Source organism: Onychomys torridus, chromosome 21, assembly GCF_903995425.1.
Source record: "Onychomys torridus chromosome 21, mOncTor1.1, whole genome shotgun sequence".
Lineage (NCBI taxonomy): Eukaryota > Metazoa > Chordata > Mammalia > Rodentia > Cricetidae > Onychomys > Onychomys torridus.
The window spans coordinates 52,768,126-52,793,558 of NC_050463.1; the positions used below are offsets into that span (position 1 = coordinate 52,768,126).

Below are 25,433 nucleotides of genomic sequence, written 5' to 3' on the forward strand. Positions count from 1 at the left end.
AAATATATATTTATATACAATTTTTATTAAATATTTTTCAATGTCTAGAATATTTATGATTTATGGCAAGTTTAAATTGAAAGTGGATATGAAGTTTCCAAATAAACTAGACATATGTTAACCACCCTCGACAGAAGTCAGTTAACAAACTAAGAAAATACACTAGGACATAGTCACAACTGACTTAGATTTACTAGTGTGTGGTTAAGTATCTTATGAAGAAGTCTGAAATTCTAGCTCTTTAATCGAATAGTACAGTGGTTCAAATTCTTCTGAAAGTAATTTTAAATGCTTTCCTGTACTCTACAGAACAAGCTAGAACCTTCAGCACTGGTGACTCCTTCAAAAGCCAATGCTCAGAATTTCCTGACTGAGTTAGCATGTTGAGCCCTTTAGCAGTCTCCGGTGAACCTAAATTCTGATTCCTCCCTCAGTCCCAGGACTTTTGATGCTATCTGGGTCTCAGTCATGCTGTGGCCAGCCTTCCTGGAGGGATGCAAGTGGGACAGGGCTCCTAGGTGACAGGTGCAGCCCTCTTACTCCTGGTGCTTTGCTGTCTTCTCCATGGATGCTGGGGAGCTGTGTGCATTGTGTCCTTAGGCGTCTGTGTGTCTGTACGCCCAAGTCCTCCTCTCAGCAACTGGGGCATCTCAGAAGCCCTGACAGTCAGTCCTTGCTACCTCTGTCTCTGTTGAAACCCTCTTCTAGTTTCTCCCCCATGCTAACATCCACAGTACTCCGTGTTCTAGCAGGAGGATGGTAGGCAGTAAGTCTGGCTAGAAATGCTGTTGGGATGGGCAGCAGTGGGTGGTGACACATAGTTTTACAGTGGTGTGTTCCTGGGAACAGTGGAGTGAGGGTCTTAGAATCCTATCCACTGATGTCTCCTTCAGACTTCATTTCCTGTCCCACCTTGCTGAGGCCACCTACCAAATGACATCTACAAGGGAACACAAGTTTAGTGCACAAGCCTTACTTGGCTTTTCCATTCTTCCTAACCACAAAGAAGCCAGTTCCCTCCTGGGTCCTCTCCATCAATTTTTTGGCACCTTCTACCAGGCTAGAAGGCCAGAGGTTGCTCTTGCTATTGCCCCTTCTCCTGATCACTTGAACGTGGGTCTTGTTTATTCCATGCCCAAGCTAGGTGAGTTATGATTGATACCACTCCTCACATGTCTTTTACACCCCCCACCCAATCCTATTTTGTTCTCTGCCAGTTCACTCCCCATACTACACGGGAGAAGTCATCACTGCAGTGTGAGCATGTCCATGCTTGTCACTTTTTACTCTCTCGGGGCCTCTTCTGATCCTATCACCTTATCCTGACCAAGGAGAACCAGACAGCTAGAACCACCCCTACATGTCTATCTCATTACTCATGTTGCAGCTCATAGTCCCTCTGCCTCTGTCTTTCTGTGTCAGTCTGTCTCAGTCTTTCTCTGTGTCTATCTCTGCCTCTCTTTGTCCCCATCTCTCTATTTTTGTCTGTGTCTACCTCTCTTACTTTTCAGTCTCTCTTCATTTGTCTTTGTTGTATTTGGCCCTCCCTGTGTCTGTCTCTGCCTCTCTGGGTCTGTCTGCCTCTGCTTCTCTTTGTCTCTCTCTTTCTCTTCCTATCTCTGTCTCTATCTGTATCTGTCTGTCTTGGCCTTTGTTTGTCTACCTCTGTCTCTCTATGTTTCTGCCTATTCCCTCTTCCCTATAGTGTCTTCCTGTGAAGTACTCTACTTCCCTCCCCCAGAGACCTATCTCTGCTGTCTCATGACATTAGGATCATGTGCACTGCTCAGGAAAACACTTCCTGAATAAATAAGCAGACAAACTCGCTCAATCTTCATACAGCAGATGCTTTCTGAATGCCTACTTATTATATAAAAGGCTTCATAGAGAAAGCACCATTGTTAATGGCCCTTATAATAACGCAGTAGGAAATCAGGGTAGGATTAGTAGATGTTAAAAATCAGAAATCCTGGCATGGACGGAGGAGAGTTATAAACTCTGTTCAGTGGTGCCCAGAGGTGTGGCCCTAAGCAAACCTCTGTCCTCTCAAAAGGGAATCAAGAGTCCTGCCTCACAGGGTCATTGTGAGGGTCTAATAGTGATAAAGGTCTATAACCTCAGCTACTTGGGAGACAGAAACAAAGAGGGAGAGAATGAGTTCAAGGTCAGCAGGAGCTTATTAGTGAGACCTGTGTCTCAAAACAACAACAAATAGATAAACTGGGAATGTAGATCTGTAGAGTACTAATATGTGTGAGGCCCTAAGTTCTATCTATAGGACCATAAAAAATAAAAATAAAAAAAAAACATTATTCACATATGCAATGAGTATTCCAGCAGTGACATTCTGGACTGGGGTGCAAAAACACCACCTATGAGTGAAGTAAATGTTCTGCCAGTGACATTAGAGACAGCTGCAGCTAGAACTCAGTGCTTCAGGATTGTGTTACTTATTACAAAGTAACTAATAAGCTTAACACAATGAAAACACTATAAGTCACACAGGAAAAGGCTACCCGTGATCATAAAGAATGACTGGAGAGCTCAGAGCTAACTCAGCAGCCACTGGACACTTAATAAACACAGCTCCCAGAGAGGCCATGACATACCTGCATTCCATCCTCTCCTATCCATGACTGTGGCAGAGACCATGGGCAAAGGAAAGGCTGCCAAGCTCATTTTCAGTTACACAGATTCTGTTCCTGTTTAGTACCTGTATAAAAAAAAAAGCACACATTTAAAACAAAACAAAAACCAACTAAACATAACCCATAATGCAGCCTTAAAGAATTCTGTGTTTTACATACTCAAATCCATGGAGGGTAAACCATAGCAAGCAACCTGTCCTCCAGAAGAGCCCACTATAGAATACAGAAAACCAGTCAAGTGAAGATTTATAAGTGTTTCAAAATTAAGATACTCTGGGGGTTCCAGAGGCTGAGCTGGAGGAGAGTGTGGTAAGGAGTCTTCATGTGGCTACAGAGATATTAAGACACAGAGCCCAGACACTGTTAATAATTATTTCCCTTTCCTCTCTACTTTCCATTTTCTCTCTATCTCTGGACAGAGTGGTTACACAGACTTTGAGGGCAGTTTGTTTGAATCTAGTCTAGAGCCTGACTCTCTGAGGTGAGGCTGCAACCGTGATTGTGCCTGGCACCTGCATTAAGAACCACTTTATGGAGGCACTATTGAAAAATTATAAAATTGTTTCAGTTAATGAAATATTATTGAACTACAGTGGTGTTAGCAGTAAACATCTTTGCTAATTCCTTGGTATTTCAACTGTGTATAAAAAATATAAATGCAATCAAATTGCAATGTTCACATTGTATTTTATGTGAACTGATGGGACTAGAGGAGAGGAAGAACAAGTTGGCACACTACAAATGAATTTGATCTTCAAGGACACACTTAGTTCTCAAGTGTGCAAGGCTTGGAGACCAGGAAGGAACCTTCAGTACATAACCAAGACCAAATCACAACACTGTTCCATTCCTCAGGTGTGGATGTTTGGCCTGCAGGACACTCTTCACATGCTTTCCAGGACCAGTGGGTCTTTCTAAGTTTGCCTTCAAGAACCTTATGCCATGGTCCATCCTCACCTTCATCTCCATGACATCCATTATTTCTTCACTTACCTAATATGTACTGAGCAATCCAGAGAACATGCTAGACTCTCAAATGATAGGATATTGCTTCTCTGCACTGACCATTTGATAACCATTAGCCCCATGTTGCCCTAGATACTTGAAATATGGCTAGTAAAGCACAGAAATTGGACTTCCAGTTATCTTTACCTCAACACCTGCATATGCTATGAGGCTACTGTGTTAGATGATGTAACTCAAAAACTAAGGAAGCAACAGATTCTTCTGTCACATCACTCTGGAGAACAATAAAGGCATCATGCAACCTGTAACCCCACTAGGGCATAGTACACTTTCATCCTTCACCGGCAAGGACATAGTAGATTGTCCCATGATTCTTCACTGGGCATCCACATCCAGACAGGATCTACTGGCCACTCAGAGAAGGCACACACCTGGTGAGTCTACACCATGTGATTCAAAGGATTAAAGAATGAGTTTTATTCAAAATAGCAATTGCTCTTGGATACTCTCTGAAGTGGAACATGAGGAGAGAAGCCAAAGTTATTAACTATAGCCTTCAACCTGGATGGCTTCGTGGATGCTTCAAGCACTCTGCCACTAATTCCAGTTGGTTTTTTCAATCTGAGGACATCCAAGAACTGTAATATTGTTGTCATTTGGAAAGGCATGAATGTGTTGATGGACACAGCTGTGTTAGTTCACAGTACTCCAAGTGCATAGGTGAGGATGAAATCTCTCCTCCTCCTCCTCCTCCTCCTCCTCCCAAGCTGCCACCCATCAGCAGATGCAGCATCCATAAGACAAGAGTTTGGCAGGATCCACATCCCAAATACAGTCCCAGGGCTTTACCACGTCTCTGATGACCTGAGAATCAGCTTCTAAAACAGGGTAAAATGTGTCTGGACTCGGAATTTGTTGTCACATAAAAGTGGACACCAGGAGCTGGCAGTTAGTGAGAGACGTCAAGGAATTTGCATATAGCTGAGGTGAGACTATTTTCACTGTGTTTTAAGGACATAGAGAAACACCAGAGCAACAACAACAACAAAATAAAATGAACTGGCAGGAAGTGTTAGTGTTTGAAGCCAGTAAATTCTACTGTTATCACACTGAACCCACTTTTTCCAGAAAGCAGTTCAAAATATAAGTAAGCTGGAAGACTGAAGCATACACTTAAACAGTATGTTCCCACAAGGAGAATGGTCATCCTAGGAAGTCTAAGTGACCTCAAAAGTTAGGGCTGTGAAGGTCTAGTAGCCACTCACCTTGTAGATGGATAAACACAGGCCCTGCCAGAGAGGCCAGGTGTGTCCAATTCAGTGTTTATGAGGCACAAGTACCTTAGCACTCAGACCCTTACATGGGGTCCTATTACTGGCCTGGAGTTATCCTCAGCTCTTGTCTTCTCAAATGAAAGAATTCAGCCAAGGGATATGGATATTAGTTTATTTATCAAAAAGGAGCAGAGGTAGTTCCCTTCGGACAGCTTAGAGAGGGCGGTTGAGAGAACCTGGATTTGTTGTTTTTAAAAGAGACTATTAGGACTATTAATGATGCTAACAATTATAGAGGTAAGATGTCCTCCTTTTTCCTCCCAAGGGATAGTGAACCAGACACATCTCCCTTTTAGGCTGTTTCTTCCCATGGTCCTCTTGAAAAGCCCACAAGTATGTGAAAGCAACAATGTAAATGGTATTAGAATAAACTCCAAATCTTTTGAGGCTGCAGACCCTTCTTTGCTGTATATATATGGCAACTGGGAACATCCTTGATATCTTGGTTTCTGATATATCAGACAGAATATATATGTATATATCTAGGGTAGCTTTAAAGATGCTTAACCATAAGGGGGGACATCTGACCATCAGGAGACACAGTTGTCAAGATCCAACCACATGTCAATGAGAGCAGAGGCCATTGTATATTATTCTGCAGCAGATACTGCCATAGATTGAGGACCTAATCTGGGCCAGGCACTGAACTCACCTCCTCATGTTAGTTTTTGCATTTTGTGATTAAGGTACCAGTGTAAGATGGACACATTTTTCAATTTCAGCTATGACTCTGAGGTACAAAGTTGAACCTCTATACAAAATTACTCAACTGATAAGCCCTGCCCACAGGGGAGCTCCATTCACCATGTTCCAGTACTGCATACTCTGCCATGCAGCCTGACTCCAGCATCTACCCTCACTTCTTTTCATGAGAGGTTGGTGCCTGTTACTACCATAGGGTCTCAGAGTGCAGGGGAGGCTCCCTCAGACTATAGTGTATAGTATCTCTGTAGTCAACTATCTGACCATCCTCCTTATCACCTGGCCCATTCTACTGCCTGGATGCCACAGGCATCCCTTTATTGACCATCTCCAGCTTCACTTCAGTTCATCATCCTAGCAGTTCCCCATGACCTTTCCAACACACAAAGCTGATGGCATCAGTAACTGCCTGCAAGAGCTCAGAAAGAGTCCCACAGTCAGCCCACCAGGTGGACCTGCCCCTGTCTGGCACACCGTTATTCTCCTCTTGTTCTACTTCTCTCAGGTCCCTGGGGCTTGTGTTTCCATTTTCTGAACTATATTGTGCTTTCTCTTACATCCATATTGTAAGATAATTGCAGATTCTTTCAATATGTATTCCAAGTCTTTTTATCTGCCAGAAAAAGTTCTTCTACCCTTCAAATTCTTCCCAGCATAACTTCTGGAGGTCTTTCAGGCATTCGATCACCTGATCCTTAGATATGGTGTCCTCCACATATTGTATGAGATGACACACCACCCCTAATTCATTCATTTGATCTGAACTGATTCAGTTCCATGATATCCAAGTGTTTGGGGTATATGGTATAGAAGAGTGAGAGACTAGAAAGGATACCACTGACATGTCAAAGCCACTACTGGACCTCATAGTCCTGGAGCAAAAGCTCTGTCCCTTTGCATCAACATTTGCTAAATAGCACAAGATTTCCATAGCATGGCACTGGATGGCCAAATTCTGTGATCATGTCATCATTCCTAGGTTCCAAACTGCATGTCTTGGTTAGGGTTTCTATTGCTGTGAAGAGACACCATGACCATGGCAACTCTTCTAAAAGAAAACATTTAACTGGGGCTGGCTTCCAGTTCACAGACTTAATCCATGTTGTCATGGCATGTGGCAATGGCAGCATGCAGACAGACATGGTACTGGAGAAGGAGCTGAGAGTTCTGTCAGAGCTATAGCGGAAGCAACTGTGTGTCACACTGAGCATAGCTTTACCGAAGGAGACCTCAAAGCTGACCCCCAGAGTGACACACTTCCTCCAACAAGGCTACACATTCTCCAACAAAGCTAGATCTGCTAATAGTACCACTCCTTATTGGGACCATTTTTCTTTCAAACTACTACACTGAGCCAGCCCAAGTCTGAAGGAGTCTCCTATTATACTGATCAGTGAAAGGGGGAGTCATGTGACATTTTAAACACATGCATTATTTCCCATAGCATTTTTGTCACTCTCACTGATCCTTATTCCTTGCAGCACATACAAGCTTTTTAGGAGGAAAAAAAAAAAGAAGAAGAACTAAATAGGCAACATAATTTGGAGAATCATCCTTTCTCAGGGAAAGAATATAAAAGGTCAGCTTGGAGGGAAAGTCTGGCTCAAAATCATCTTGATTTAATGGCAACTGCCAGTAACCCCAAAGTCAATCTCTGGGGCCTGGGGATAAAACTGACATTATCCAAGACTGAAAGTGACCAGCCTTTAAATGAGACAGTATCTGCCATCAACATCTGTGGTTTGTCTGCTTTTAGTAGGTTTTCACATCTCAAGATATTATTGTGTCTTCAAAATATACAGATCCAAGTATATCCAAGTGCTTTTAGAGGATACACATCTTATATTGGTGTACATAATATAGATAGATAGATAGATAGATAGATAGATAGATAGATAGATAGATATCAGGTATGATATAGTAAAATATTTAGTAATTTGAATCTGAACTTTCAACTGCCTGAGAAGCATCTGGAGGAAGGGCTTCATAGCCATCCTCCTGAACTAGGTAGGGTCTCCATGCCATTTGGAATCATAGTAATGGTGACCTAGAGGACTCCTATTACATTCTGATGGTAATTAGACAAATCAAGCTGTACTTCTATGTCACATCATTTTCATTAGTAGAACTGTATACAAGAGAACAGTAATGCCCTGCCCCTTTGCATTTGCATGACGACATTTATGCTCAATCCCAAACATCTGCAAGTCATCCCATTGCTCTGAAATTCAGGCAATAATGCAAATCTCCTTCTCTGTCCTCTTTCTCTATTTTTTTTATCAGTGTATATGGTTGTCCCTTGGCTAAAAAAAGGAAAACGCAAGATAAACAGCCCCAAGAACCTGCTCCCAAGCGAAAACCATTTGCAGTGAAAGCAGATAGTTCCTCGGTAGATGAATGTTATGAGAGTGATGGCACTGAAGACATGGATGATAAGGAGGAAGAGGAGGAGGAGGAGTTCTCGGAGGACAATGATGAGCAAGGGGATGAGGATGATGAAGATGAGGAGGCAGATCGGGAAGATGAGGAGGAGATCGAGGAGGAAGAGGATGATGAAGATGATGATGATGATGAAGATGGGGATGATGTAGAAGAGGAAGAAGAAGAGGAGGAGGAAGAAGAGGAAGAAGAGGAAGAGGACGAAGAAAATGGTAATCTTTAAGTACTAACAAAGCTTAGACCACGATTTAGGGTCAGTTTTCTGCATGAGTTTTCTAGTGTTAATATCCTTGGCATTCTAACAATTCCAGGACTAAGATTTCTCAACACCAAATGGACAAACTACTTATGTAAACTTAAAGTTTGTCTCAAATAATTCCTTTAAGTTATCTTTTAGGCTTCAGATTTCTGTCGAATTGTTATTTAGATTGGTTGCCATGGCAGTTTGCTGAGCTATTTGTGGCAAAATGTAGGAAGAAATCTGGTCTAGCATGTCTGGTGTTTAAGTTGTTCTGTGCTAGAGTTACTCAAGCAGGGCTGTTAGCACAGCCTTAGCCTCTGTACCTCCAGTGTGAGAGCTTAAGAGGTACACTCTCTCTGTTGATTGTCAAAGCTATACTTTGGTGACTGTCATGTGGCTGGGATGAAAAGAGATACTATTTAAAGGAAATGGTTGGTGGATTGGTTGTGCACTTCATATTTGAGGTCCAGGTTTCTGGTCTGAGGCAGAATATGGTGAGTTGTTCAAGCAAAGTGCGAGCTTGCTGTGCAGTATATGGGTTGCTTCCATAATGCACTCCAGAGGCTTCATGTTTGTGTCCAGCTTTTACAAGACTCAAAATTATGATTTTTGAGCCTTATTTTCTAGAAGGAAGTGGTTTTCTCATGATCCTAGATACAGCTTTTGTTGGCTTAGGATTTTCCTCATAGAAATGTCAAAAATGATGATAACAGGATGAGAATACTTTTTTCTCACCCTTGTTCCTTGAGCTCAAAACATCTTCAAGAATATGAATTCTGAAACAGCTAATTTTCAGATACAAAGCCATTATCTCATCTATTGGAGAGAATACACCAACATGTTTAGATCATGCAAATGAGCCAGGCATCACTACTCCTATGCTCACGCATAAAATAACACACCTCATTCCAAAGCCATGGCCATTTGTGTTAGAAAGCATGAACTTTATTGGACAGTTCTACATTGTTACAGAAGCTTAAAGTTGTTATGTTAATAATTTGCTACTCACATTTTCCCTAGGTTCTTTTATATGGTATTACAGAATGCTTAACAAATTACGTCATAGTTCATGCCAACAATTACTGTGAATGCTGTCCAGTGTACTGATGTCACTAATGAGCAGCTAAGAATTAACTCATAACCCTGTGTAATGAAATGTGTGAAAAGATGTAGAGGAGACCAGTTAAGCAAATATTTAGGGACACAGTATCAGCTGTGTGCAATTCTAAATGATATCTTTAGTTGTCAGTGCTGATGAGTGATTTGTATCTTGGCTGTGTGGCATCATTGCAATCATATAAAATATTCTCTTGCATATTCTCATCATGTTTGCGAAGCAGGAGACATTAATGTTCAGGGTTATGAACATTCGGCATGCGCAAAAAGTCTTGTCCAAATTTAGAATCTGCTCCATTTTCTAAACTTAAGTGCTTCAGTTTTGTTTGCTTGGGGTCAGAATTTAGGTAATCTACCTTCTAAATATACAAAGTTACTTGCTTGGAAGTACTCAGAAGTCTTACTGAGGTACATAACAATGTGGCCACACAGGCTTGAGCTGTTCTGACTTTAGCACCTAGATCCTGGGTGCATAATGAGCTCAGTAGCAAATCAGAACCAGGCAATTTTAGCTGGAGTGATTCAAGCAACTGAACATAACCAGCACACATAGGACAGAATCATCAAACAAGCAACTTCATAATAACTACATAGGTCCCAGATTTTTAAGTATCAAGCACACCTGGCCTGGCACCTACTCAGGCATCCAGCACATTCTGAGTATAACCAGCTTGTGGAAGCAGAAACCTGTCAGAAGGGAGGAGGGCAATCCCAGATATGTAATCAGCCACTGAGGCACTGTTTTCAGAAGTCACAGCATCACCCCCAGATAAGCACCTTCTACAGTCACCTATTAGGTGACTTAAAAGACCCATTGAATTACTGAGGAGGAGCTCAGCACATGATCTGCTGTGAGACTAGTTTGTGTGACCCCAGTGAAGCAAGTATGCCCTTGCAACATCCTTGATAGAAAGTAAGGCCCTTCACCCCCTTTCAAGCACCCTCTTATGTGCTACCCAGACCCAGGCACTGCTCTTATGGAGGATTATCCCTGTGGTTCTGATTTTTGTGGGTGCTCTGGAGGGGATGCCAAAGGTTTGTTTGATTTCCCAAGCCTTTGACCATCAACATACTACACTATTAACCCAGCTTTGTGAGCAGTTCCTGGAGAATCCCTCAGAAGCTTCTGTAGTGGGAGAAGTCTCCACTGAAGGGCCTGTGAGCTGGTGTTCCAAGACACAGTTTAACTGGCACCATACAGTGATGTCCCAGTGCTTTACATTCCAGGTATTTCAAACCTGCCAGGGTTGGGAATCTCCATCAAAGGAACTCTAGAGCTTTGTTGATGGAACAGCTATTCAACATGATCAGATTCCTATTTGTGCTTATATTGTTAAAATGAGGCTTTGAGAGACAGAAATCCATCAGTCTCTTATTTTTATATCCTCACTGTGCACACCCTATTTTTTCCAGACTGTGGAAGTCAGTGCCCAACTTGTCACAGGATAGCCCTACCATACATCTGGGAAGCATAGTGAATGCAAGATTCCTACAGTATGCAAAAGCCACATTTTTTTTTCTTTTTTTTTTTTTTAGTGCTTGTCACTGTCCTGAGGTTTTTGTCTTGTGTCCCTTAGTTGACTCATAGCCCCATCACAGGCTGAGGCTGCAGCAGATTCCTCTAAGGTTGGCTGTGCCTCATTCCTGCCATATAGGTACACACTGTGACCTCAAGTGAGAAGCAAGGAAGACAGAGAGCCTTATGTGGAGAACTTAAGCAGCCCATGCTTAAACCATAATTTGGACACAACTTGGACAGATGCCATAGCAGAGCAGACGATGTTCAATGTGCAGAAATCAGGGCAGTGATATGGGCACAGGGCAAAAATCTGAACTGGCATCAGCCTGAGGACCTCAGCATGAAGCCTCAGGTTGTCTGTGCTGGTAACTGTGTCCACCCAGGAATCATTTTGTCTTGACTATAATTTGAAATGTGTTTATTTTGTTTCATATAAAATACATTTGCACAAATCATCAGATTATTATGAAAGGAGCCCGCTGAATATAGAAAAAACGTTATTTAGAACATGGGATTTAAGTATTGCATTTCAAGGATCTTTGAGCATTGCAGTTACACATAAACCAAATGGCTCTGACATTGAATATCCTATGAGTACATGTATTTTAAAAAATTGTTGTTTTATAATGTGGGTAAATCACAGGCTAGTCTTTTCTATAGTCTTATTTTCAAAATACACAGTGAAAAATGCACAGTAACTATCTAATTCCATGCTTATTAAATAACAACTACCTATCCTAAAGGTGAGTTATCACTCTGTGGGCATAGAGTCAGATTTAGCAGATTTAGCACATACTATGATTAAAGGTCTTTCAGGATCCCTATGATGAGAAATACAAATTCACTGCATAGATAATACATATAAGGTATGGTTTATTTTCACACTCCATCCACCAAAAAGAATATTCATTTAAAAGATCATATGCAATATGCATGTCCTTTTTTCACCTCCCTATAGACAGGAAGGTGAATTCTCTGAGGAATTACTAGGCAATGTGTGGTCTAGACTGAATAAGACCAAACTACTACCCTCCTTACTTTAAATTCTCTGCTTCAGCTACTGATAAAATGCTGGAGTTCCCAAGTGACATCTTAGAACTGCCCTAAACACTGAACACAGCAAGACTGTCCCCACAATCACTGTGTGAATCAGTGCAGGTGCCCCTTCAGTTAGGTTTATCTGGCCTTTGTATCCCACATCAGTTAGCAGCCATGCGTGTGCTATCCCTGCAAGCTCTAATATGCTAGACAGTTGCTCAAGGCCAGGCAGAATTAAAACACATGGTGTGGAGGCAAAGTGGGAGGGGCTGCTTTTGTTAGAGCAATGCAACTTCCTCTGCTGTCCCTGAAATAGCTGGGGCACTGGCAGTCCACACAGACAGATTCTGATTTGGGACCCTGTTTTCACAGTCCTTACTATAAAACAATAGACTTGTCCATGAGACGGCCTTTTCTGAGGTGATCCCACTCTTCAGCAAGTCCATTTTAAAGACCACACTGTGTGAATTCCTCCTCACAGAAGCATCTTTCTAATTGTTACCATTTCCTGGAGTGTGTTTTATTCCAAACAGCGATATGTAAGGCCCCAGTTACACTCATGTCCTGATCATGGGTGAGGTAGTGGCTGGTGTGGTCATGAGGGAAGAGGATAAAGGTGCTGAGCGGTCTGCACTGAGGCCCCACAACTCCCCAGTCTCCCCTCAGGGTGCTGCTCTCCATATTGATTAGCCAATTATCCTTCTGTATCTTTCCCAGGGACAGGTCCCTGATGAGGGAAGCAAGCTGAAATGCAGACAGACTGTGAAAATCAGAATTAGCCAGCTAGTGTTCTACTGCAGTCAGCAGAAAAAGCAATGAGTTCTGAGACCAGTACAGCACAGAGATGATGTGTTTAGTATGCAAGGCTTCACCTGAGGAAGGCTGTGGTCACAGTTGGGAGAATGAATATGGTGGATTTTATCTTCTTAAAATTAACCTTCCCAATATCCACAAAAGTCTTCTGTGGGTATACTGGGAATGCAAGTGTCCTGAGAGGGATGGTGCTGTGGCTTTAGAATAAGAAAGCCTCTAGCCTCAAGCAGGATCTTTCTAACTGTCCATCCGTAATAATAATAAAAAAATAGCCTGCTCCACGTCAACTAGTTTTTGCTTAATTATAAAATAAATTACATCAATTTTCATGAGTGTTTGAATACTTTGAGGCAAATCAGAAAATGTAATGAAAATGTAATGCTTCATACCCTTAAGATGCAAACACGTGTGTGAAGTGCTGGAGGCTAGCCTTTTCTACAGTAATGAAAACAGGATGTCACACAGCTTGTTTTAAAGTCCACTGTAGAGAATAAGCAGTACATTTGGTGTATCATTTAATTTTTATCCTAAATGCTGTGTGGTCACAGTGACGCATAGCACTTGGGGGTAGGGGGTGGAATCCTAGCTCTGCCCATGCCATTCATCTTGAGAAGGTCATCTAGCCTTTTTGGCTTCATTGTGAAATAAGACTCTCCCCTTCACTCTCTCCTTGTCTTGCTCTGCAACATAAAGCAGGCACAAGACACAAAAGAGCCTTACAAGCCTGAACTGTCCGTAACGATGATGTTGCAGCCATGGTCAAAAGTGACTATATGACAATCTCCCTGTGTTTCCTCAGGTCTGCATTACTCTAGAACTATAGCTCTGCCTATCTGGAGCACTGGCCCAGTCATGCTGCAAGCCTGTTCTGCCCTGGGGACAATCAGTGCTCAGAACCATTAGCTCCAAAGTGGGAGGGGAGTGCCAGAGAGACAGGCAGTGAGTAACACTGCTGTCTGCTAAGGCTGCATCAGGACAAGGTGTCCGGATGCCTGACTGTAGTCTCAAACATGGTATGTGCTTCTTGTATACTCAAAGATACTCAAAGGGTACTGGGCTAGCTGAAGCTTTTGTTTGGATTGGGGTTTTCTTTTCTTTTCTTTCTTTCTTTCTTTCTTTCTTTCTTTCTTTCTTTCTTTCTTTCTTTCTTTCTTTCTTTCTTTCTTTCTTTTGTTTCAATAAAGAGTGAGTAAAATAAGAAGGAGCACACACACACAGGCCAGGAAGAACACAGAATTGAGCTTTACTCATTGAAGTGGTAGCTTTGAGAATTCAGGCTGAAGACAGGAACACGTTTGGAGGCTGAGGATTAGTAAACCTATTATTACAGAGAAAAGTTACATCATATAGGGTCCCTTAGAATTGAGTCGGGGATGAGGAAGGGAAGACCCAGAGTTCCCGCCCAACCTACCATACTTATGTAAGAAGCACACTTACTTCAGCCCTGCTCTGGAGACAGAAGAGCCAGGATTTTCATACCTACTGCTTCACTAGGATACACAGCTACACTGTGTGCTCTGTGGGCAAGCAATGCTCAAGCCTGGCCAGTTAACATTAAAGAGAGGCACACAGCCAGGCGGTGAGGAACAGACACAGACAATGAATGGCACAGCTGAGAGAAACAAATACAGGAGGACAGAAACAGGCAGAGGGCGAGGAGGACAGAGACACCGCGACAGAGGAGGAATTGGTCAGTATGTCACTACCATCTCAGAGGGCTCATGGATGGGAGGATGTGACTATCCTATTATTTTTAAATCCTCAAATCTAGATAAGCCAGTGCCCAAATGTCATTCAGAAGCTCCCCAAAACCTTATGAATAAATGAAACTTCATTCACATGCCATTAATTTAGTTCCTTAATGAATGCAAACTTTAAGAAAGAAACACAATTCACAGTTTCTAAGTTAAAAGGGACTTGGTTCCCTGGTAGAAATTGTTTTCTCTTTCAATCCACCTCATTTTGTTGCATAGGGAATTTTATTTTATGTACAACATGGACAACTAATAGGGGACTACAGTTGGTAGGAAATTTGTCTAGGATTTATGGAGCTCTGAGTTGAGGGACTACCACCACAAAACATGGAGAAGGGTGGTACAAGCCTGCTACCCCAGAACTCAGGAGGTAGAGGCAGGAGTTCAAGCAACCTATAGGCTGCTGTTTCCTATAGGAAGCCTCATTCCTCTGTTCCTTTATGCTGGTCTAGAGCCCTAGACTCAGTGTGCCTGAGTGGGAAACAAGGATGCTGAGGGCTGGGTCTTATAGCTTCAGTGGCTCTGCCTGGCTGGTACCTGCCTCCCTCCTGTAGTTCATAAGCTCTGTAGAAGAAACTTTTCAGGCTGGGAAAAGTCAGAGGAAGCAGCCATTAGCAAGGCTAGGACCCAGACCACTATGACTCAGGATACAAGATGCATGGCCAGCCTTATGACCTCAAATTAAAGCACTAGAAATTCTTGTTGAATGATTTCCCTCATCTGTAAGGCAGAAAATGGTGTATGGACTACAGAGAGGTATCATAAACCACGGGGGCGGGGGGGGGGGGGGGGCTAGGAAATTGCCACCTCCTAGAGCAAAGCTAGGTAGTGGGATTAACTTGAGGTTGGTATTCCCGATACTCATGAGACACAACCACCCTCCTAGACTTCAGGAGAAGGCATCTAAGATGGATGTCTTGACATTGTATGGACAGGCACTGGGCATGTCCTCATCCTCTGTGCCCACTTCTTCACATACTACATCGGCCATGGGGATCTTGGCTTCTCTGGAACCTTGAAAAACTGGCACTTACTGCTTCTTATTCTCCTAGCCTCTGGGAAAGGTCTCCTTCCTCATGAGAACTGGCCTCATCCTCCTGCTCTGGCTTCCTGTCTTCCCTATATTCCCATCCAGCTTTGTTTTTCTTCGTAGCATGCAGCTGACATCACAGTATATTCACACTCTATCTCTTCTGCGTTTATCACCAACTACAACTCCTGTGAATACAAGGATATGATCTTTTTGTTTCACTGTTGAGTTCTAAATATGACTTAGACATATGTGTTAATGTGAGTTATCCCCCATCCAGTATCCCAGGATTGGCTTATGTAAAGTGTGACAACCATTAACATTTATTTTCAATTTGGTGAGAAGTCTGAGCTGATGCCCCTTCCAAGGGCTCTATCTGTTTCTGTTTAATGAGGAATCCTGGAAATGCCAGATTTAGTTGGGGGTTAATGAATGGCTGCTAGAACTCCACAGGTATTGCTTTTAGGTAGCCTAGGCAGCCATTACTCTCTATAACTCAGTTTCCTGGGGCAGACCATTTCTGTGAGAGGTATGTTCCAATGACCAACTGAGCTGCTAGCACCTTAGCATCTTGGGGAGATGGTGAAACATCTAGCTTTTTATTCCTTTAGGGGGAAAATATAAACTTTAAGACAGTGTCAGGAGCCAGGATGATTTCTAAGCAGGTAATTCAGTGGGTGGTGTCACTCTGAAGAGGGTATCACAATAGGCAATTATGAGCCGGTCTGTGTTCCCTTGGAACTGATTTGGTAAGAAATGCAAGACCATGTCAGACCTTGTTCAGGAGTGACAGAGGCATTGGCCATGTCATGAGTCAGATTGATTTATAAGGTTGGATTGACAAGTGCACACAGCCATGGAATGAACAAAATCAAATACTGAGTGTGCTTATCTTCAGACAAAGAGCTCAAGTTTTCAATGTGCACACACTAGTAGGGTTGAGAATAAAGTCAGAGCAACACAGCTTTCAGAAAAGAGGCTGGAAATTCACTTGTAGCAACTGTATGTGACACATCAAACCATGTCCCAGGATTCAGCAGCAGCATGGGAAGGAGCCACTGCAGAGCAGCTACAAGGGAGCAGGAGCTCTGGAGACTGGAACTGCACCTGTGCTCAGGGTTTTCCTGACAGCTCCAGGCTTGTCCCTCTGTCAACTCCTCTTTTCCTACAGGTGGAAATAGAGAGACTCTTGAGGTGATAGAAGGTGGTCCTTGTTGAGTGGGATCAACCTGTATCCTAAGAAATTTTAGTCTTCAAAAGTGGGACCCAGAAGCTGATGGCATCTTCCCCTTCAATGATATTGTCAGAGACAGGATAGATTGTGCTGTAAACTTCTAAAACCCTTGAAAGGTGCCAAAAAGGAATCTGTAAATGTCTTATCTCTTATCCCTATCTATCCACACAGTTAATTTATAGGAGGAATCACTACCAAAAGGTTCTATTTACATTTGTTTCTTAAAAGTCCCACCTAACTGGGGGGGGGGGGTTTCTCCACCACTCCCACAATTCCCCAGAGTGCTCTTGAGTAGAAGCAGCAGGAAATAGAGGGATTAGAGGGGTAGAAACAGACAATACAGGATAGCCTTGAGAGGGCCTCAGCTGTCTCTGCCCTTGAGTATTTATGGAAATGGCAAAGTGTGGAGCAAAAGACCTCCCCTGAGCACAGCTAAGTGCAGACCAGCTCAGACACCCGCACTCAGGCCCGTGGTCCAATTATCCTCTCCATACAGACCTGCTGGATAAAGCCAATAAGAAACCAGAAAATGGGCTCCCACACCTAACCATATAAACTTTACTGACTATCGGAAATGAAATGCAAATATCAGTCATTCACTTTCAACAACTTTCAATAGAGAGTGCATTTTATTACTATCTGAAAATGAAACTCCAGTGTCCCTTTTCCTTCCATGGGTCACTGCTTCAGGTGTCCCCCCATCCTGAAGCACTTGCACCTCTTCTTCTTGACGCCCATTAAGCCCATGTGGCCTTCTTAAGGACATTGTTCAGGTAGGAACTACCACTTGGGGCTTTGTGGGTGTGAAGAAATGGTTGTGGTAGAAAAGCCCAATTTTAGGGGTAAGTGTTTAAGATAATCCTGTTCTGCAATCCTCAGACTATCCACAAGTGCTGAAAAGTAACAGACATATCTATAATGAAAAATCTGGAGACGATATAAAAAAAAATCAGGTGGATGCTGGAGACACTTTGCCACTCAGGACATGCTGATGTCCAATAGGGTACCTGCCTTTCTCCAAATGTGATTTGAGAACTTCCCCCATCTTCAAGCAGTGAGAAGGATTTAGTAGCTTGATGTTAGTTCTTCTATGAACATAAAATGCTTCTTTCAACACCAGTAACAAAGCAAACAGCAACACTGTAAAGAAAGGTGTAATTAGGAAACAGGACAATTGTGACTATGGTGGCCATAGTTAGCACCATCTGGCTATAATGATGTGTTCATGCCTCTCTGTCCCACTCCCACCCTCCTGGTTGATCTAGAAGACTTTTATATGGAAAAGTGCCCTAGGGGTTGTCTAGGTCAGCTGAAGACCTGTTGATCTGTCCAGGAGGAGGGGTACTTGGAGGCAAGGTGCTAAGATCCTGGGGCTGAGTTAAGAGAAGTACTGCTTCCAGAATCTATTCTGCGCTCTGTTGTAGGGATGCCAAGAGGGTGGGTCCTGTCCCCTTGACTCAGAGTCTGGGGGTTCCAAAAACAGCAGGATAGAGGACAGCTTTTCTCCTACTATCCAAGGAGATGCCACTTGTGCTGTAGTGTGACAAAGTGGTAGAAGGAAGGCCAGGGAGGAGATGCATGGTGAGCCTGGTCTGAAGAAGTGGTGTGTGTGTGTGTGTGTGTGTGTGTGTGTGTGTGTGTGTGTGTGTGTGATGAGCTCTTAGGGTTATAATAAGCAGAACTATGGCAGTCAGGATCTGCCCTCTGTTAGCCTCTTTAAGTGCATTTCACTTGCTTTCCTATCTCACTTGGTTAGCCCAGGGCTGTTTTGACTATCCATCCAGAGTGTCGGCCTTATCTAATTTTCTAATCTCTGGTGATGGTTACTCTTCATTTTCATTTTAGAATTTCCTAGAAATTTCCAGAATCTGGGTCTATCTTTGAGACAGTTTTCAGAGATGTTTTAAAAAAGGAGGGAAGATCTACCATGAATGTGGGGCTGGGTATGTCTCATAGGCTAGAGTCCTGGACTAAATTAACAAAAGGAAAACAGACAAATGAAAATCTAGGTGAGTGCCAACACTCTCTGCTCTTTGCTTCCTAATTTGTGAAAGATCCTATTTGCATGCTTTCACCACTATGGACTCTACCAGCCTTCTCTTGCATAAAATACTGCATCATCTTAGTTATGAAGTCACAATAAATCTTCTTCCCTCACCTTGATTCCATCCAGTATTTGGTCACAGCCATGAGAAAAATAATACACCTTTCCAAACCAGAATGGCTCTAAATTGCATTAGGCAAGACACTGGCCAGTGGCAGGCTAGCTTAGCTGACAACCTCAGCATACGTCTCAAAGGCTGGTAATTGAAATATGTCCTCAATTCATGACAGGCTAGAAAGGAGTATCAAAGGGAGAGAATGCCAGAAGACAGATGCTGAGAATAACAGTAGTTACCTGTGGGTGGGGGACATACAGCAGAGATCTGCCTCATCTGATGAGAAGGATCTGGGTGTCTAGCTGCTAGTCTACACCAAGCCCACTGGGTTCCTTTTCCAAGAAGACTGCAGTCTGGTTGCTATGGAAACAAGCAGTGCAAAAGACTGGGAAAGCAATCATGCACAGCATCCCAGTACGGTCTCTCAGTTCTGTCACTTGAACACGTGTGACTTGTGGCTTTCTGTGGCTGCCTTTCAGAATTAGTAGCCACTGAAGAATCTTTCTTAGGGTCTCTACAAGGACCAGGAAGGACCAACAGATCTCTACCACCATAAGACAGAGCTTTGTGTTCTTCTGAATTCTACTGGCTACACACACACACACACACACACACACACACACACACACACACACACACAGCTCTTTACTGGCCATGAGATGTGATGTGGGTATGTATAATGTATATGAATGTGGCTTGATCAGTACCAAATATCAAAAAAGTTATATCTCAGACATGCTTTTTAGAGACAAACTACAGTAAAACCAGTGTGTGCAGTTCCAGCCATTCTAGGAAAACCTCCCAACTATGTGATTCTGTCTGTATAGCCTAAAATCTCCCTAATGGTCAGACTCAGAGGAGGTGAGTTATGGCAACAGCATTTATAAAGTCTTCACAGGAATTAAAACCACTTGTGTAACAGCAGTTAACAATAAGGCTGGGCGCTGGCTGGTAATCATGTGGGCAGATCTCCTGGGCTCAGCCACAAAAGCACCTCTACCTCTAGGCTTATTTCCATCCTTTGGAAGTGGATCAACCCAAACTTCTCTGATTTCCAATCCCACATGAAAACTCTGGGATTCAGCAGGGAATACTGGAGCCTGGAGAGGTTGAGAGGTGGTCCCTGGTCTCAGCCTGGCCCTGGGGCTCTGTGAGGTGACAAATGCCAAACACAGTACTACAGAGGGAATACAGTACTCTGTCCTCTCTACACAGCTTGGCATTCATGTTCCTACTGTTCATAACATAAACATGTGCATTTATTTTCTGGAGAAATGCTTTGTTCATCACAAATACATCCTTCTTCGTTGAGAGAACATTAATCACTAGACAGAAACAGGTAATACTTCCTTCTGAAAGTTTTGTGAGCTGGAATAGGTGTATCACATTTCTATACGTGACTGGTATAGAAAATTCTAGATCGTTTGCCAAAACCCATAGCTATGATGGAGTCTTTTCAGTGCTAGCCTCAGCAGAAACACAACTAGGTGGTAAATTGTCTGAATATGGGAAACCAGACATTGAATTCTAAATGTTCACTATGGCATTCTAGGCAAGGCTGAGACAGAGCATGTCTTTAGAATCTTTAGAATTGGTTTCCCTCCACTAGTCCACATAATTAGGAGCTGACTTCAGGGGATGACTTGAAATAGTTAAACATTGGTAACTTGAGTAATTCTATTCACCTGTGAGGATTTTGGCCCTAAATGTCATTTTCTCAGCCATATCCATATTTGCTGTTCATGAGGCCTCAAATGACACTGAGCATTATTAACTTAAAGAAATGAGAAAAAAAGGCAGCAGTCCCTGTCTTCATATGCATTCCCTACTGCCCATTTCTAGATGCCATCCTTGAAGAAGGATCCCCAGGCATCTATGGGGGAAGAGAAAGTACTGGGAACACATACCACCCATGCCAGGCATTTGAAATCCACAGTCTGTGTGCCTCACTCTGGGGTTTGTAGGAACCTGCCAGGAAGGGCCAGGTAGATAATTATCCCTGCCTTACAGATGAGCTCATTATGACTCTTGAAAGGTCACTGTCCTCTCACAATCACTATGTAGCAAAAGAGTGATGGGACCAATTGCATAGCTTCCAATTTCATATCTGCCTCGCAAGGCCACCAGAGCATCTGTAGTGTTCTCCCAGCGCATTTCCCTGTGAGAAGCAGGCCTGCCACACAGGCGGGAGAATGCCTGTCACTTTTTTGGCACTCAGGGAGGGAAGAGACCAATCCTGTCTTCAGTTCCTCAGTTTCAAGGGATAGCATGGCTGGGATACTGTGTGGAGCAGCTTATCTGCTTTTCTCATCTTCTTGGGAAAAGGTGACATAGGTTGGTCATAAGGGGGTGAGATATACTCCTTAGCATGTCATGTGGAAAGCAGGACAGGCAAAACAAATAAACACAACAGACAAACAACTGAGGACAATCCTGAGATGAGTAAATGGAGAGTCAACAGCACTACATCTGCCACATTCACTGGGAAGGGCCCACGAGAGCCTTGTCCTTTTCCAGAGTAGAATTCATTTTTGAGCTCAGATACAGAATCAGGGATTAGGCGGAATTTTTTTCCTGGTTATTACATTCAATGACTTCCTCCTTCTTATGTGTGTGTCTGTGTGGGTGTACATGTATGTGCAGATGTCCATGTACATATGACAGCCAGAGGATAACATAAGGTATCTTTCTCTACCGCTCCCCACCTTATTTTTTAAGATAGGGTCTCTCACTGAACTTGGGGGTCACTGATTAGGCTAAGCTGGGTGTCCGGCAAGCTCCAGGGATTCTCCTGTCTACTTCCTCAGATGCTGGGATTACAGTCATGTGTCACCACACTTGGCTTTTACACGGGGTTGGGAATCAAACTCAGATACTTGTACTTGCATGGTAAGCAGTTTACCAGCTGAATTTCCACACGGGGGAAAGAGAAGACCTCTTCAAACTGTCCTCAGACCTTCATGTATACACTGTGGCCCATGTTACCTACAAGTAGTCAAAGACATGCACGAAAAGTTACATAACTTTTAAGATTGTTTTAATGTTTCAACTCACAAGACATATTGTCCATGTCCAAATCATGGCTTACAAATTCATCAGGTTGGTACAGATAACAGTGACAATTACTCAAACATCAAGTTGCTTTGTATGGGTAGGTAGAGCAGCTTTATCATGCCCAAGGATCTAGTCATAGCCCATGAACATAACAAAGTATAAATCAAAGGGGAAATATAAAAATCATATTTCCAAAGAGTCATGAGAACAAGATGTACTTAGCCCTCAAAAGCTGTGCTGCCAGCCAATGGCAAGGTGTGCAGTGCATCTGTGATTAGCCTTGCCACACTTGTGATTATGATTACTAGCTTAGTTTCTTCCTTTTTGCTGATCTTTGATGACAATTTTATCATTATGATAAGGGGAATGGTTCAGGCAGAGTGTGGTGAAAGGAAGAGGTTTGTGTTTAGAGAGAGACAATATCTGGTTCACACAGCAAGTGTTGCCCTCTAACTAACACATGCTGATGTTTGGAGAGTGGGTCAGATCCTAAATATCTGTTGACTCCAGGTGGGATGTTATTTTCAGTTATTGCTATATTGAGCTCCAAACCTCTTTTTGCTAACATAAACCTTTTCTGCATAAAATCCATAATGAAAGCACCAGAGGTTCAGTATCTCAGCTTTAGTCAGCTGGTGTTTGCAGCTAGTCGATATGCCTCATTCCTCCAAATCATTATCAAACTCTGAAAGTTCTCTGGCATTTGAATCATGAAAACAAAGGACAGATGTGAAATGGCATCCGTTAACCATCCAACCAAAGGGGAATGCATTTGAAAACTCATTTATTATTATCTATGTTTCGCAATGCAGATGACAGCAATTGTGTAGAGTTGTGAATAGAGATTCAAATCCAAACTGCTCCCTAAGTGAAAGCCAAATGGGTTTCTGATGAAACAGAGGGGTTTACGTCATACTTAACATGGACTTTTTAAAAGATTTTCTCTAAGTCTTTTGAGGTTGAGTACATATTACTGAAGTTTCTTCAGGCTGCTGAGATGGGTGAATATATTATCACCATAGGTCAAATTAAATGATAGATTTTGAGTGTGATAGTTAATAAGTCCCATCTGATCCAGTGACATGTGGTCAAGGTGCATGCCTGACTTGTCTATAGAGGAAGCCTTTGTCCTCTTCCTTCCTCACATTCACTGTGGCGCTCCTACTGCTTCACTGTGGGCCTGGATATATTGACAAGAAGCTGTCACATTCATACTTCTCAATTCAGTGTCCTTATCACCAGGGACTTCCTAACAGGATGTCTTTCCTGTGTGACTTCAGAAATCTGAGGTTGTCTTATATGTTGCCTTAATATGATGGGAAGCAAACCACTTACAGGGAGTTACAGAGAACCTCTTAATGTTAGCAAAAAGGAAAGCTCAAGAATTTTTAGAAAGCTCAGTGATGTGAGAGATGTAATTGGTAGGGCAACTGTTGGCTGTGAATACAGCCTTCAATGAAGGTGGTAAATTAGAATATTAAAAAACAAAAATATATATTTATTGTACTTAGTAGTTGATTTTAAAATTAACTAAAGGAGTTTATAGCTCTCTGTGGATATCTTAAGTGGCCTCCTGCTCTTTAATATTATTTATTTGCTTTATGTTTATATTTTATACCCAGCAGCAGATGTCTTATAAGGTTCCTTTTTAGACAAAGCAGGATTTGACTTGCTGTGAGCTTGCTGTCCATGCTGTAGCAATAATCTTCACAGTCTAGCCACTTTTCTCTCTTCCTTTTTGTCTTCTCCTTTTTATTTATTTATTTTTATTTTTTGCAGAAGACCATCAAATGAGTTGTACTCGAATAATGCAGGACACAGAAAAAGATGATAACAACAATGATGAGTATGATAACTATGATGAACTAGTAGCCAAGTCACTATTAAATCTTGGCAAAATTGCTGAGGATGCAGCATACCGAGCCAGGACTGAGTCAGAAATGAACAGCAATACCTCCAATAGCTTGGAGGATGATAGTGACAAGAATGAAAACCTTGGTCGGAAAAGCGAACTGAGTCTAGATTTAGATAGTGATGTTGTTAGAGAAACGGTGGACTCCCTTAAGCTGTTAGCACAAGGGCATGGTGTTGTGCTATCAGAGAACATCAGTGACAGAAGTTATGCTGAGGGAATGTCACAACAAGACAGTAGAAATATGAACTATGTCATGCTAGGGAAGCCCATGAACAATGGACTCATGGAGAAGATGGTGGAGGAGAGTGATGAGGAAGTGTGTCTGAGTAGTCTAGAGTGTCTGAGGAACCAGTGCTTTGACCTGGCCAGGAAACTCAGCGAGACCAACCCACAGGACAGGAGTCAGCCACCCAACATGAGTGTGCGCCAACATGTCCGGCAAGAGGATGACTTCCCTGGGAGGACACCAGACAGGAGCTACTCAGATATGATGAACCTTATGCGGCTGGAGGAGCAGCTAAGCCCCAGGTCTAGAACGTTCTCCAGCTGTGCCAAGGAGGATGGGTGTCATGAGAGGGATGATGACACCACCTCAGTGAACTCAGACAGGTCTGAGGAGGTATTTGACATGACCAAGGGCAACCTGACTCTGCTAGAGAAAGCCATTGCTTTGGAGACAGAGAGAGCCAAGGCCATGAGGGAGAAGATGGCCATGGACGCTGGGAGAAGGGATAATCTGAGATCCTATGAGGACCAGTCTCCAAGACAGCTGGCTGGTGAAGACAGAAAATCCAAATCCAGTGACAGCCATGTCAAAAAGCCATACTATGGTAAAGGTAATATTTCTACCTAACGTAAGTTGCTTCAGGCAAATGTGAGCTAAGTGAGAGGTGCTGAAGATAGTCTGTTATACTATAAATCACTACAAATTTTATATCTAATGTACATTTTTAGAGCTTATTCTAGAACTTTATCATGTGATACTCTGTCTATAGAACAAATAAAATATTTGTCTGAGAAATGCACACAACAACTAAATGCATTGTCATTAGACCAGGTGGATGAGATGACAGTGGAATAGTGCATTCCTGGAGAAGACAGGGCTAGTGCACAGACACACCTATGATAGAGGCCATTAAGACCAGTCTATGTTGTTACCATGATCTATGCTCAACAGTGGCAAGGGTTAGGCAATAATCGGCTAGTCAGAGATTGGATTGAGTAGATGGCTTCATGATTTATAAAATTATCACCTAATGACAGTTATTGATGAAACTGGCCCTGCAGAAAATACCCAAAAGGAACTGAACAGCAACACAATGACCGATGACATAAGATAAGGACAGTGACTGCACATTAATTATCTATGATAGTTAGCTAAGGAAACCACTTGCCATGCAAGTCACGGAATAGTCACAGCTGAAACCATTAGCAATTTCTCTAGAATATTCATTCCCCTCACTAGCTCCAT

At 42.7% G+C, this 25,433-nt stretch overlaps 1 protein-coding gene across 19 annotated transcripts in view; it reads left to right on the plus strand.

Annotated features, from left to right (window-relative positions):
• The window catches only part of Myt1l (myelin transcription factor 1 like), a 399,212-nt gene that overhangs the window by 278,110 nt on the left and 95,669 nt on the right, over window positions 1-25,433 (plus strand). For 11 of the 19 annotated variants that reach the window (XM_036170263.1, XM_036170265.1, XM_036170260.1 and 8 more), the window contains 2 exons: window positions 7,934-8,301; window positions 23,827-24,798. In XM_036170263.1, coding sequence (XP_036026156.1) covers window positions 7,934-8,301; window positions 23,827-24,798 — 1,340 coding nt within the window. The remainder of the gene's footprint in view (window positions 1-7,933; window positions 8,302-23,826; window positions 24,799-25,433) is intronic. The other 8 variants (XM_036170272.1, XM_036170269.1, XM_036170274.1 and 5 more) reach the window with 1 other exon arrangement.